Source organism: Triturus cristatus, chromosome 4_2 (genome assembly GCF_964204655.1).
Source record: "Triturus cristatus chromosome 4_2, aTriCri1.1, whole genome shotgun sequence".
NCBI classification, from domain to species: domain Eukaryota; kingdom Metazoa; phylum Chordata; class Amphibia; order Caudata; family Salamandridae; genus Triturus; species Triturus cristatus.
The window spans coordinates 190639520-190655798 of record NC_140586.1 but is presented as its reverse complement, the minus strand read 5'-3'; the positions used below and the strand labels follow the sequence as shown (position 1 = coordinate 190655798).

General features: G+C 44.1%; 1 protein-coding gene across 1 annotated transcript; it reads left to right on the top strand.

The window, feature by feature from the left end:
* Positions 1–2300: 2300 nt before the first annotated feature.
* HMOX1 (heme oxygenase 1) lies at positions 2301–15331 on the top strand. Its single transcript, XM_085601104.1, has 5 exons — positions 2301–2689; positions 6548–6668; positions 11227–11718; positions 13052–13160; positions 14662–15331. The coding sequence occupies exons 1-5, from the start codon at positions 2658–2660 to the stop codon at positions 14799–14801; spliced, it is 894 nt and encodes a 297-aa protein (XP_085457230.1). The 5' UTR covers positions 2301–2657; the 3' UTR covers positions 14802–15331.
* Positions 15332–16279: the final 948 nt, after the last annotated feature.

The window sequence follows — 16279 nt, the reverse complement described above, 5'->3', positions numbered from 1 at the left end:
GTAATAATAATTTGCACCAAATAAATTTCATTTTTTTTAATTGACCGATTCACCTCAGATCAAAAAATTAAGGAAAATTGGGGACGCATCATTTCACAGGCATTTGCATATATGAAGAAGCCAGAGACGTTTTAATGCATAGGCAAAGTGGGCTCTGGCCCAGGGCCCCAGCCTTTCAGGGGGCCCCCTGACACAGTCAGCTCCGTTCTCCAGAGTTTTGCCCTAATGACCTTGAATATTGCTTAAACAGATTTTTTTAAATACTGTTTTCCTTTAATTAATTTTATTATGTACCTGATGTGTGAGAGTCTAGTACAGCCATTTTTACAGAGAAATGTTGTGTTTATGTTTCATGCAATATACATTAAAAAAAGGTTCTTTTAGATCAAAATAAGGCCTAACATAAGAAATGAGAGGGCGTCACAGAGCTTATTTGCAGTAATATTGTTGAGCTGCTGCTGTGTTAGAATATTGAAAACAGACATAACTATCCATGAATATTAGATGTAAACACATTTAGGGCCTTTTCTATGAGAAGTGATGTATCGCTGTGTGATAACAGGGATGTGTCACTTCTTAGTGCGCCCTCCTTGCGACATGATGGATGCGTCATATTTACTGTATGTCTCAAGGAGTTACAGATACGTCAGTATTTCTGACATATCTGTAGGCGCAAAAGTGATGCATTGTTGGGGTGTCAGAAAATAGACGCAACTCCAGCAATGTGTCCTATCACACGGGGCTTGCCTGCATCAGTCTTACACCTGCTGTGAGGCAGGTGTAAGATATTGACGCAATGGCGTCCTAGAAGTGGCACACTGAGTTCTCAGATTTCAATGTGCCACTTCTACAAGGCTTTTTGCCGGGCAACACTCACCCTGCATACCCTATACCTGGTGCAGGTATAATTTGGTGCAGGGGTATACAAAGTGACGCATCTGCCTAGATGCGTCACTTTGTAAATAGGGCGCAACATGGCACATTTTTTATGCTGCCGGTGCGTCACAAAAAGTGACGCACCGGCTGCACAGCATAAGCAACAAGCATTTGCAATGCAATAGGTCTCACATTTACGCGAGTTTGTGCTATTGACATTGCAAATGTCAATGCCTTTAATTTTTGTTTTCGTTTTTAAAACATAAATAAAAGGCATTGTCATTTACAATGCCAATAGCTTAAACTCGCCTAAATGCGAGACCTATTGCATTGCAAATGCTTGTTGTAGGATATGTCTGATTCACACTCCAGTCGGTGTCCTTTGTTTCAGGTCTGTCTGATTCTCCATCGGATGTCTCTTCTCTCTTAGGTCAGCCTCATTCTCCCTCAGTCCTGATTCCTCTCACACTCACAGATCTGTCTCATTTTCTCTGAGATCTGTCTTCTCTCTTGTGTCTGTCTGTCTCATTCTCTCTCATATCTGTGTCCTTTCTCAACGCTATCTCGTGCTGCCTCAAATCAGACTGTTCTCTTCGAGGTCTGTCTCGTGAAGTCTCTGGTGTAACTCACTCACTCACATCTGTCTCACTTGCTCTTAATGTTTGTTTCTTTTCCCTTTAGCGCGTCATCATTTTCTCCCAAAGTTTGGTTCATTCTGCCTCTCATTCAGATCTGTCTCAAGCTTCTTGGGGTACCGTTTCCTTTCTCTCTCTCTAATTCTACAGCAGATCGTTCCCTTCTCTTTTTCATGGCCCTCTTATTCTCCCTTAAATCTGTCTAATTCTCCTTCAGATCTTGTCTCTTTCTCTCTGTAGGATATTTCTCATTATCACTCCGATCAGCGTACTTCTTTGTTTCAGGTACGAGTCGTTCTTCCGCGGATCTGTCTCCTCTCTCCAGGGTAAGTCTCATTCTCCCTCGAATGTCTCATTCTCGCTTTAAAAAAACTACTAATTTCCAGGACTCTCATTCTGCATCATATCTGCCTTCTCTCTCTCAGATCTGTCTCAGGTAATCTCGTATCTAGCTCATTCTCCTGTAGTCCTGTCTCGAGTTGCCCTCAGATCTGCCCCCCCCCATTAGTTGTTTCTACGTCTCGTCCTTAACCCTGTCTCATGGTCTCTCTCGCTCCCCTTCCAGTCTGTCTCATTCTCCATGAGGCGTGTTTCATTTTCTTTTCTGTCAGTCTAATGCTTCCTTATTCTCCATAAATTCGGACTCGTCTTACTCACTCGCTCTCTGTCCTGACTCTGAGGCCCTAAACCCCCCTCCCTCTCCCCGTTTCCGGGAGTTCGGCGCGTGCTTCCTGTTTTCCGTGCTGTGTCAGTCTGACCCCACTCCCCTCCCCTCACCCCCATGTGAACACTCGGCTCTGGAGCAATCTCAAACTCAAAGGCAGCTATCAGCAACTTTTGTTCAAGCGTCACGTGACAGCCGGGGAAGGTATAAAATCACAGCAGCGGACTGAGCGAGCAGAGACTGAGGCTGCAGCTGGGAGCTTTGAGCGAGAGCATCGCATCCTACAGTGAGAGCAGTGACCCGCTGGCTGCAGTGACCTGGAAACACTAGTGTGAACACTGGCCAAGGAAGTCTGTAGTTGGCAGCCTGCAGTGACCAGAACCGTCTGCGGCGAGAGAAGGGAACCGACCAGAGAGCACGTGAATAGGTGATCGCGACCGCCCAGCGAGTTTGCCACTGGAGAGAAAGAGACGGCTGTCGACATGACCACCACACAGAGCCCCCGCTCTCACAGGTGAGTGACAATGAGCGAAAGCCAAGACGGCACTCACTCTTCACTCTAAATCGGCCCTCCTGTCCCCTTCCTTCCACGCCTAACGCTTTCTTTTGTCTTTTTTTAATCACCACGCATCTTTGTTAAATGTTTTCAAAAGTACATAAATATTGAATAACTTTCACAAAGCAGCCCGAAAACAGATACATATGTTCATGAATAAGATGTGCAATAATCACTATTTCAAACATTGATAAAGTGAATACAACGCTTTATTTTGACTATATATTTCTGATGTGCTGGTGTCAGTACAAATCGTAAGTATGTGTTTGAGGATATTATTTGATCTCACTGGACCTCACCCACCCTCCTCAACAAACAATGGGGGCGCTTTCAAACTTTTCGAGTACTGATAATAGGCAGGGCCACTCGAATTACGCAGCATAGGAGAACCAAATTATGCGGCACGGTTGGCTAAATTATGCAGCAAAGAAAGGCAGTTTATGCGGCATTTTTGCGGGACATTTTGTGATAATATTCGCGTACTATTTTATCATTTTTACACAAGGTACCACTGACTGGGAAAACAATTCTGCTTATTAGTACCAATGCGAAACCCAAAGCATGGAGAACTAATTTAAGGATGACCGGTCAACCTTTCCAGGAATATGTCTCACCATGTTTTTAGTAACCTTTGATTTGTCTGAGCTAGAAACATTTTTTTTTTGTTAAAAAAAAATCTGCAGATGATGGCTTATGTGGCAAATGCGGCTTGCCCATAACTATGCCATAAAAGGTTGCAGCCGCAGAATTGAATTTTTCCAGTGGGAAAGTTAATAGGTGCTGTAGGAAAGCAGACGGGTTTGTCCCAATGGCAAAACCGATTGTGTTGAGAGCAAAGACGTATTGTGTGTTTGCATGGTTCCGAGTATACAGGGTTGATGAAAGGGCGATATATATATAAAAGATAAAGTAAGTATCCCTTGCCATACACATACATTATTAGGATACTGGAAGTACCCTAGGTATTCTGTGACCTTGTAGAAGGAGGAAACCAAAGGCAGAGTTCCCTTATAAGGTCAAATAACTCTGAGGTGCCTTACAATATCCTTAACATATGGCATAACGTATTTTATTCTTTATAATACGTGGCTACACCATTAACGTTCCCACTGAAAGCTTAAATCCTTGGTGCCTTGCTCCTTCATGTGAAAGTTACTAAGCTCGCAGACATGAAGAATAAAAGATGACTCTGTGGTGCAAAATTAAGCACGCCAAAAGCAGTTAGCAACTTGTTGCAAAATCATAATAGAATCATATTTTAAACAAAAGACTTTCGCTCAGAATTAGGCTTAACAAGCAGAGCTGTTCTTTCTTGTAGTGAGCTATGGTGTTGTAAGCAATTAAACACTTTGTCATGAATAGCTTCTTTCTGCTGATCACTGTTCATTTTAGAAAAACAGATTATAAGGGGGATAGGCCAGTTCTCCCTTTTGCTGTTTAAAAGGCAGCTATAATAATGGCCCCTGAGCTGCCTTTCACACGGGCTGCTGGCAGCAGGCATTATGATGTCACAAATAAACTGTAAGATGGGGTTTCCTTCTCCTATGCTTGTTTGAAGTGCTTGCTTTAGTCAGATCCAGTGCAAGGGAAATCCGAGCTTCGGGTAAAATTATATAGTGCCATTTGGGCGGTCCATTTTCCCTCGAATCGATGTCAATTGCTGGATTCTAGCGCCCTGTTGTGGTCATCGGTGGTGGGGCCACAAACTTCGCATCAGGCCGAGCTGAGTGACAATGTTTGAGGTTCTTTAATAAAGTTCTTGCTTGAGGAGAGCGGTCTAGAGCTCCTTTGTAAACAGTAAGAGTGACAGCACAGGTATGAATGAAGAGGTTTTACTGTCTTAGGGGTACAGGCTGAGACTGCCTGCCATCGAGTTTTTTGTTGCAATTTTTGATCTCCCGTGTGGCAAGGGGGTCGCTTGTCTTGTATAATCTACTGCGAAAGGGGAGCCTCTGCCAAATATGCCAAAAGGCTGCTCCGGTGCAAGGATTTATTAGAGGCCAAGAGAAAATGACGTTTTGCTATTTGGGTGCTGCCTTTGTAACAAGGCGTTTTATGGCATTGCATGAATCTGGCACACCCCTCTGGCCGTTTGTGGTGTAACCTGCTATCATCGTTTAGTAGAGACGCCCTTCCCCGGTAAGTGTCCTGACCTCGCAGTAGGGCATCCATAGCGTTTGCCCTAGCTCTGGTCTATACAATGCATGACGAGGGGCACTTGGTGCTAGGCTGTCTGTGGTATATTGGCAATCCGTGATTGAAGGAGATGTGATGGGCGATGTAGAACCCGAGCTACTTGGTAGAAAGGGGTCAGCAATGGGGTCCATCCTACCTGGTCGGTCGCAGACTGCCGTGTCTGCGTGTGGGCGGTAGTGTCGCATCTCATGCAGCGTTAGGATGTAGACGCATTAGAGGTACATGAAACATCGCCTTTGAAGTGCACGCGGGGGGTGGGGGCTTAGTATCACAAGCAGCCTCCCAGAGCACGTGCACTGGGGACAGTGTAACACTACATGCTCCCTCACAGTGTACACGCTCCAGAGGACAGTATTAGTTCAGACGGGGCTTCACACTTCATGCACCAAAGCACAGTGTAGTATCACAAGCAGCCTCGCAGAGCACGTGCACTAGGGACAGTGTAACACTACGTGCTCCCTCACAGTGTACACGCTCCAGAAGACTGTATCACCTCAGACGGGGCCTCACACTTCACGCACCAAAGTATAGTGTAGTATCACAAGCAGCCTCGCAGAGCACGTGCACTAGGGACAGTGTAACACTACGTGCTCCCTCACAGTGTACACGCTCCAGAGGACTGTATCACCTCAGACGGGGCCTCACACTTCACGCACCAAAGTACAGTGTAGTATCACAAGCAGCCTCGCAGAGCACGTGCACTAGGGACAGTGTAACACTACATGCTCCCTCACAGTGTACACGCTCCAGAGGACTATCACCTCAGACGGGGCCTCACACTTCACGCACCAAAGCACAGTGTAGTATCACAAGCAGCCTCGCAGAGCACGTGCACTAGGGACAGTGTAACACTACATGCTCCCTCACAGTGTACACGCTCCAGAGGACTGTATCACCTCAGACGGGGCCTCACACTTCATGCACCAAAGCACAGTGTAGTATCACAAGCAGCCTCGCAGAGCACGTGCACTAGGGACAGTGTAACACTACATGCTCCCTCACAGTGTACACGCTACAGAGGACAGTATCATTTCAGACGGGGCCTCACACTTCACGCACCAAAGCATAGTGTATCTCAAGCTGCCTCACAAGCAACAGCACTAAAGGACTGTGAAATATCACATGCAAGTTCAAAAGATATGTAAATGTGTCATAGGACAGTGTAGTGTCACGTGCTGTATCACAGGCTACGTGCACCAGAGGCAGTGAAATATCACCACTACGCAGCCTCACAGTGTCCATGCACCCTCAGCACCAGAGGCCAACACCACAAACATGCTGGCAGTACAGTTTCACCAGGGGGCAGTGTCATATCCCGCGCAGACTTGCAGTGTGTGTACATGCACCAGAAGCAGTGTAGCATCACATGCTACCTCAGCGAATACATGCACTAGGGACTTTGTAATAGAACACACAGCCTCACGTGGCTTGTGCATTAGGGGACACTGTAACGCCACATTCAGGTGCACAATGCACATGCAACTGGGAGCGGTGTAAAATAACGCAACTGGTGCTCATGTAAAGCGCTCCGATACCTCCGGGTCGAGTTTGCGCTGTATAAATCTGCAAAACAAACACATTACATGCACCCTCACAGCCTTTACTCTTCTCTCTCCTCAGTGCCCTAGCTGACCTGTCCGAAGCCCTTAAAGAGGCGACGAAGGAAGTGCACCAGCAAGCAGAGGACACCGAGTTCATGAGAAACTTCCAGAAAGGACAAGTGTCGCTCGATGAATTTAAGGTACGTTACACGAGGAAGTGAGTGGCAGACCAGATCTAAGATGGCGGCACTAAATGGGACCATGGTGCCGTTTGGTGGCTAGAAACCCAGCTCTCGTATTTCAAGTTTCAGGAGGAGTTCACCCAAGTCCTACTTTGCTTTGCATCTGGTACTCGTGGTACTGTGTATCCTATCATAACTTCAGCACCATATACGTTCTGTATATTTTAAATAGGTTGGACTATTGTTTTTTTCTCTAAATGTATTGTCTAAAGCTATCTGTATAGACGCAAAGAGACCTAAAAACGTAATACAAAGATAAAGCATGCTATACTGAAAGGCAGTGGTGACACAGAAGAGTCTCTGTTTCCCACTATGAACCACTCACCAAAAACTTAAGATTGCCATTCGCAGGTCTCTACTACCTACGGCGCTATTTCTATCAACATTTTATGCTATTGAACGTTAAGAAAATGTTCTAGGAGGTAGTCGTTGGAGAAGTACAAAACAGCATAGTTCTTTTATTTTTAAGTTATGTGAAATGTTTGGAAAGTTACGCAAAGTTAGCAATGAGTTTAGCGAAATATACTGTGAGTAAAAACTGAACGTGAGGGCATTCCTGGAGTTCAAATTCACACTAGACAACAGAAAGGGAACTGGTTTAAGGAGGATATGCAAAATTGGGCTTTTGCAAACTTTTCACTATTTTTTGTAAAATGAAGTACCACAAACTACATAAGTGTAATTGAAGTTTTGCATGGCCCCAAGTTACACTTTGCGAAGTCAGTGGAGGGCTGACTGGTTTCATAGTTCATATGCATGAAGTGCATTTGTAGAACTACCTATATCCAAAAACCAAAACATGTTAGATATGTTGTTGATAGCGTTAACAATGATGGTGGGGTGCTTAGTTGAATTTGATGGCATTGTTGGTAATAATTACACTAACGTGTTTGCAAAAGATTAACAAAAATGAATTGAAATTCAACAATCACTACCCCCAATTACATTGCTAAACATTTGAGTAATACATGGGAATTAACTGTAATTAATAGTAAACAATTAAAAAATAATATTCTGAATAAGCAAATCCATTACAAAACCAGATAAATATGTCCCTTTAGCCGGGATATTTTGGCAATAACAATCTCAATTACGTTGTAAACAAAATGACTTAGCAATGACTGTTTCACTATAAAAAGGTGATTTTGGGCCCCAGACACATCTGCCTGATTGTATACTTCCGTATGCAGGTCATTGGCAATGACCTACCAGGGTGACATCCTTCTGGTATGTGCACTCTCTCTTAGGTCGGCAATACTAATCATTCTCTGCACACAGTGCAGCACATTAAAAGAACGGCAAGGCGAGAGGTCTGATTTCAAGCAAGAAATATGTATTGTATTGTATCATTTACATATAGCTTCATACTCATGACGTGCTCCGGTCTGCATGAAGGTTCTAGGCGCATTCTGGAGCGCCTGTTAGAAAGGGGGGTGTTTGTGGAACATTGAACTTTGTGGGTTATTTTGTGTGTGGTGCGTAGGTAAACATGATGAGGGGCATCTTTACTCTCAGGGGGAAGTGTTCTAAAGAGAGGTAGAATTGACACATTTATCCAAGTAGGCACTAGCCACCATTAGGGAAATATGAATCATACAGTATGACCAGGACGACTGAAAATATGCTATTCTGATGCCTTTGCATTTTCTGTATAGTTTTGGATTTACCTCGCTTGCCACATAATCTACTATCTTCTACACAATTTGCAGGATTTCAACACAAACTAATTTTGTTTCTAGCTAAAAAATTAAAAAATACTACCAAAAAAAGCGGCAGACGTATTGCAACATAGTGGCAGATCCTTTGTAAATGTTAGCTAGTCACCTTTTAGTTGGTGAGTGCTATAGTTCAGTGTTTGACTGGTAGTAATGAGGTGACCAAACAAAAACAGCGTACAATACGCCAATCATATAATTAAGAACACATATTTCAGAGCTAAGCTTCAGGGACTTTCCACCCTCCTGTCTTGCCCGTAGAGACATTGGTAGTTAGATACATGGATCTGTTGCACAATCCCTCTCCAGTCAGACAGGACTCTATTACTCAGTTGAAGCTTAGGCCACGATCTCGAAGGTGATTTTGTATGTCCTTAGAATTAATAAATGAATATTGTCTCGCACACCACTTGTTGGCTTGTTGCTTGAGTTGGGTACTAAACCCATGGGGCCCGATTCACAGAACTAACTTAAGACAAAATCCTAAACTTACTGCCATTTTGGTATTCACAGAAGGCACTTACTCATTTCGGTATTCACAGAAGGCACTTACTCATTTCGGTATTCACAGAAGTTAGGAGTCCTAACTTTAGGACTCCTAAATGCCTTCTGTGAATATTTACTTCCTTTTTTCATTTCATTTTCTCACAATTTTTGTTATAAACACAACAGTTAGTGGCAGGAAGGGATCCTTAAGGTCCTGACGAAGAAGCATGGGGAAGCTTCGAAACATGTCGACACCACTAGGAGGCATAGCTCATTGAGGCATACACCCTCCTCACCCCACCTTTTAGTAATACCAGCTCGAACGGCAGAATACATTTTCCGAGACCTGAGAGCCAGGTATTTTTTAATTCACTCCTTATTCACTCCTGACCCTTCCTCTCACACCCCCGCATCACACATAGCTGTCTCACCAACAACAGTGCTCCCGCGCAAACGTAGGTCGTAGCACGCCCTGTCCCGTAGAGGGGCAGGAAGACCCCTATGATGAAGCATGACACCAAGGGCCCTTTTGGTGTGTGAGGGGTATTTAAACAACTAATGTGTATTCTCCACGACCGTGGGATACATATTGAGTAATCGGGAGATCTCTTATACTCGTGGGTGGATCCCTTTGTTTATGTATAATTGACTGGGAGGAAGTATCCACCTCCACCACTCGCTGAAGTGGTACCTCTCTACTCCTTTCCTTGTTTTCCTTTTTTTGTTTGACAGTTACACCAGGACAAGTTCAGCATATTTCTGTAAATGGAACGTCCACCTCGCTGAAAGCGGCCAGCTTTGCAGCAGGGTAGGACGGCGTCTACCCCCGACTCGAGCTAAAGCAGAGTTCTGTTTATAAATATATATAGTCTTATAAACAGAACTATACACACCCCACCCCACTACACCCCCCCCCTCTCTCTGGTCGAAACGCGTTGGTTTTGTAACTGGTGATGGCTGAAAAGTCAATGGAATAAATGAGCCCAGAAATACAACTCCTGGAGTGCGAGTATAATTCTTGTTGATGAAAATAATTCCTAATATATATACTTGAAGGTCCTTGTTAACGCAGCCACGCCGCGCCACAAGAAAGTGCCTGCACTCCAAGTAAGTCCAAAGAAGATTTATTAGGGTAGCTGACGCGTTTCGACCAGGAGGTCTTTGTAAAAGCTAGGGAAATAACATTGTATTTATGGCATACAGTGAGACACAAATATAGGAAAATGACTTTGGGCATTAACAGAAAATGCCAACTCAGTCAGTCATATGGAAAAAAGACTACACAAGTCAAAACTTTAAAGGGAAAGTAAAAATTATCTTTCATCCCCCCCCCCCCCCCCCAAAAAAAATATATAGTTAACCACACATCCCTATATGCGTAAAATAATATTTTACAAAAACTGAAATTGTAGCTATAACTAATGAAACGTTGATATTGTTGTTGCCTTTTACTTATTCATCCATTTGTTATTTATACATTTAAAGTGTTTTCAGTTAATTAGTTATTTTAAAAGAGTCCAATCCAATAGCTATTTTGTCCTGTTTTAGAATAGCTGCCTCGTTGCACAAATAAACTTATTTAGGTTGTTTTAAGAAATTGATTGTTTGATAAAAACAATATTACCATGTGCTGGGCTCAACATTTTACAAGTAGGGGAAGTGGTAGTAGAACATTTAAACCTGATTCAGCAATGCTTTTAAATCGGAAACATGCTCAGCATGTATAACCAAAGCAACCATGCTTTGGACTGTGTATTGTTTATATTGTGCAACCGTTTTAAATTCTCAATAAAGTTTCATTAGTGCACCTGGGTGACTATTTGGGAATCAAGGGCTCGCCAGTCTTGCCTTTCAAATAAAGGTCCCAAGACTCGTATTTTAGGTCCGTTTGAGTTAACTTCTTCTTAATCAACTTGCCCAGATACAATATTTTATGCGAGTCTGAACAGAAATCGCATTCATAGTGCCACCTGGGGAAAATAGCTTTGTCACGATTCACAAAAGCATTTGCTGAATTTCAAACAGTACTAGCTATTTGCTGTGCAAATAAACCCTATTAGCACTCCCTGGAGCTTTTTGACACTCGGGTAGCGTTTATACGTTTTTGATACAAGTGGATATTGCGTACAATCCTGTAATGTTCTCAATTGCACTTGTGATGTAGTCGCGCATAGTCTGCTGCTTCTCTTTGCATCTGATGGCTTGACCCCCACCTTACATGTCGTGATCTCACTTTCTGCTGTTGTCCATATATAGAAAATGCTGCTTTTTGTTGTATCTTATAGTTTAGCAACTATCTTTCATCTCCACTGCAGCTCGTGATGTCATCCTTGTATTTCGTCTACGAAGCTTTGGAGGAGGAGATTGAACGTAACAAGAATAATCCGGGTTATGCTCCTGTCTACTTCCCTGTCGAATTGCACCGCAAAGCAGCGCTGGAGCTTGACCTGGAATACTTCTATGGGCCACAGTGGAGGCAAGAGATCCCCTGCCCCAAGGCCACCAGGAAGTATGTGAACAGACTCCATCATGTAGGCCAGCACGAGCCCGAGCTCCTGGTAGCCCATGCCTACACCCGCTACTTGGGGGACTTGTCCGGGGGGCAGGTGCTCAAAAAGATTGCTCAGAAAGCCCTGCAGCTGCCTACTTCCGGCGAGGGATTGGCCTTCTTCACATTTGATGGGGTTTCGAGTGCCACAAAGTTCAAGCAACTGTATCGTGCTCGCATGGATGCCATTGAAATGGATGACAGCACCAAGGGAAAGGTGCTAGAGGAAGCCAAGAAGGCGTTCCTGCTTAACGTGGGGGTAAGTGATGTGTATTGTGAATACTGTGGTAGGGGGTGTGAACATGGGCCGCCATCATTGACTAGCTTGGCTGCTCCATTACTGCAGCTTCATTGGTCCAGCACCCACTGACACCAAGCTAAGCTCTCCCAACGTTATTGCCTCCTTGACCAGATTGACTCCCACTGAGCTGGGTCTCCCAACACTCATGCCATGCAATCACATGTATCCCTACTCACTGACACAGCCGAGTACTCCAGCCTTGGGCCGCAACACTCAAAGATACTAAGCTCAGTTGTACCATATTACGGCCTCATGGATCCCCAGACTCGCTGACACCAAGCTGAGTTATCCCATTACTACAGCCACACAAGCCCAACACTTGCTGACAACATCTTTAGCTCTCCCAGTACTACAGCTTCACAGATCCCAACTCCCTGATACCAATCTGGGCTCCTCCTGTTCCACAATCTCATAAGTCCTACCCTTGCTGACACCTGTTAGCTCTCTTAGTACCACCCTCTCAGGAGCTCACGCTCACCAACAACTAGATGAGCTGTCCTGGTCCTTCAAATTCAAGGGTTCCTAACCCACCGATAACTAGCAGAGGTTCCCCAAGACTAAGGACCTGAGAGCTCCACACTCACTAACACAAACCCGTGTCGCTCCGCACCGCAGCATCCTAGGCCTCACACTCGCTGACACCAAGTGAAGCCCAATACAGACGGTCTCAGAGACCCACCCTCACTGAAAACCAAGCTGATCTCTCCAGTCACTGCAACCTCCCCGGCCCCACTTCTCTGACACCAAGTTGAGCTCTTCAAGTACTACAGCCCTAGAGACATCTCTCGCTGACACCTGTCTGAGCTCCCTCCGTGCTGCACTCCAAGGAGCTTGTGCTCAGGCTCACAATTACTAACAGCCAGCGATCTCTCGCTGTACTAGAGCCTCATGGTCCATTCCCTAGACACAAAGCTGAGCTCAGCCGTGTACTAGAGTCTTATGATCCCTTCTCACTGACATCAACCTTCGCTCTACAGAGTCAGGGTCCCCACTCTCACTGACAACTGCAGGAGCTCTCTCAGTACTACACTCTCAGGCGGTCCCGCTAACTATGACCTACCTGATCTCACATGGTGCTGCTCTGAACCTTCCTCACTTACTGCACACTTCAGTTTGATGACCTCACATTAACTGGTAACATTTGGAGCTTTGTATACTTTCCCTGCCCCTACTCATGCTATCCTCTTCTGATCATGCATTGACATTTTAATAAGGGATACGTTTGGTGTAGCAGGCCCTCCTCCGTCTCTGGCCCCCAGTTTCACTCCCTTGTTTCCCTCCTCGCTTCCAGGTCTTTGAAGAGCTCCAGGAGATGGTTTCAAATTCAGCAAAGAAAAATGGCCGTCTCATCCAGAAAGAGCCCGAACTGCACAAGAGAATTCCCTCTGGCGTCTCTAACGGTAAGGCCCTCGCAGCAGACCTCTAGCCAACGGGTAGACACACACAAACAGAGCTGGTTACACATGTAGCTGAATGTCTCAATTTGCGCCTTCCATGCAGCTGAACCACAAGAGAGCTCCTTGGACATTTACAGACTACGTGAACACGCTGGCTGGCAACTGAGCACACACTAACAAACCTGCCGGAGGCAGTAATGTTTAAAGGTTGGGTTGGTAGACAGAAATGCAGCCGCTTAGTAGTTATTTTTGAATTTGACATACTAGTGGTGTTGAAAGACAGCTACAAGCAGACAGAGTTAGATTTTCAGATGGGAAGTATGTGCATGATTTGGAGCTGCTGGAATCCTGCTCAGGAGTGTCATTATCCTTGCCAGATTATCATACTAAACATGGACTATGTAAATGTGTACCATTTAATAAATTCATTGTTTATAAATAGGTCTTATCTGCTATCCTAAAAATCTGCCATGGTTTGGCCTTTCTGAGCCCCTGCACTCCTGATGTAGAGAGGAGTACATTGTTCTCTCAGCTGCCGAGCAGTTCAGAAGGACTGCAGACTGGCCCTTTCCACCGTCCCTGTTCGCCGATATTATAGAGCATTTGTTTGCCAGGTGTTTTATGGGGATTTCCGTTGCGTCACTAACACTTTCCGGCAAAAACCCGAACATCATGCGCGATTTAAAACATGGAAAAAAAATTCCCATTTTATAATGAAAACCAACCTGCAATGATAAATATCTGTGGAAAGACACTGTTTATGACTATTATTCAAGTGAATTACAGAATTTCTAGAGGAAGGAGCGTTAGTGCCCAGTAAGTGACTAATTCGTACACTGGATTATTTGTGTAATACTTTTACTCCACCCTAAGACTGAAAACGAAGAGAAGGGGCCGGAAATATAGATAAGAGTGACCAGAAAAGAGTGGGAACAAGATGGAGGGAATTGTGGCAGAAGCCTTGAGGAGAGAACGATCTAGCCTAAAATTCTAGCACTCGCTTGATGGAACCATAGGAACTTGTGAGTAGTTGCTCTTCGGGGTTGCTTTTGCACCTTTCATAGGAATGGGAAGAGATCTTTCGAAGAACTGACTGCGTGTTAGCCTCCTCTGTGACAGTCTTGGATTCAAAACTGATCTTGGAAGATCAAACCAGCTTAAGCAAGCATATCTCCTGATCGTAACAGGCACCCCGCCCATAATCGCCACCTAGATCCAAACAATTGATTGTGAAATCCTGTACTGTGAATTACCCTGGCAAGAAAAAATATTTTAAGAGCGGCAAAGTAACCAGTCAGTTGGCATTGTCAAACTATTGCCTTGCCTAGAATACCAGTCAACATATATTTTAATTCACCTAGATCCACTGCCTTCCACAAGTGTAAACCGTCGTCATTAATCCTGTAAATCCAATACTTAATAAACCAATAAAAATGTAAAATAGGATTCTCAGATCACCCAAAAAACGATTAACTAATCACCTTTTTGCCTTTATTTGCTTTAGGGTCTAAACCAGCAGCATACAGGAATGAGAAGATTGGGATGTCGTCTCATGTGTCCACCTCTGACACTTCTTCGCTGCACTGGGGTGTCTTGGCTGCCATCTTGCTTGTGGTAGCAGCTGTCTGCATGTACGCAATCTGAGCCTACTGACCCGCCTGCCTGCCTGACCTAGAGGTGCATGGTCAGTTTGGGCAGATCTTTCTCAGGCTAGAGGGTATGAAAGGGAGAGAAACTCATGCTCTGATTGAGCACCAAGATCACGTGACCGTTACAAAGCCAGGGCCCTGGAGGGATCAGCAGCCCTGGAGTTTGAACAAAAGATCCCCCAATGCACATGGACTGAATATTTTCGTCATTCCAGCAAGATACTCCACGTTATTGTACATACATAAATATATATATATTGCTATTTAATATTCATTGTTTGATTATTATTTTTTTTGTCTTTCTAACCAAATCGCGTATATTGTTACCTGTCTGTGGTCTCTGACCTGGGTGATTTTTTTTTTTTACCGTTTTATAAAAAATGTAAATAAAAGATGAAAAGCTTTTTTTTAATAAACCCAATCCATGTACTGCTTTTGGTCTGTCTGTGAATTGTAACGGTTTACTCACATTTAGAAATATCGAACTTTGTTGCCCAATAAACTTCCTTTATTTTTACTCCTGTATACGAACATTTGAGGTTTCTAAATAATTGTTTGTATATGTCAGCATACTCTTTATCCTGCAGACATCTTGATAAACCACCCAAGAGTTCTCTGGATGATGGCGGGGGTGGCTTAGAGTATACCCAGATATCCATTTCTGGTCGTTCACTGTGAGGTACCATTAACTGTGTACCTTCAGGCAAGATCGTTTGCACCCTCATTAGAAACTTGTAATACTAAAATGATTGATGGTTTATTATGTGGTCTAAAGCACTTGAAGTTCCCAGTGGGTTTACCAGATTGCTTGCTAAAAATGTACCTCAGTTGGGATGGGAGGTTTCTCAGCTCACGTTATAACCAGTCTGGCGCTACTGACTGAGGGTACGGGAGACTAATAGTATTAGAAAAAGCCCGTGTTGATCCATAGGCTCCTCCCACATATCCTTCTGGGTGTGTGCAAAGACCTTGGCCAAAAAGTTGACTGAACTGAGCACAGTGGAACATTAATAAATAAATAAAAAAAAAAAAAAAAGGAAAAATATTAAAATAGATACCTTAAATACCTGGATTTTCTGCGGGGTTTCATTATGTAATCTTTTCATGCCTTGACCTGGAGTCTCCAAGGCAGGAAAATTCTCTGCTCTGTTGCGGCTTACTGAACATCACGGCAGCTTTTTGACAAGACTGATCAAGCAACCCCTTTGGGAAACAATAGAAGGCTTTCGACATTAATAGCACCCTTCTACAGCCAATATAAATTTTACTTTTACTTATGGTGTCAAATAAAAAATTCACTTGATTGGATCCCAACACTGCACGTTTACTTAAAAGGTCATGTCTAGAGGGCACCCTAGACCCCCTTTTATTAGGTCTCACCTAGGCAGCGCTTGCGCGGTCTCTTCAAGAAATGCTCTAGTCAAGATATGGACATTAAGCTCCGCCCATTTTCAAGGACTGCTCCTGTTACAT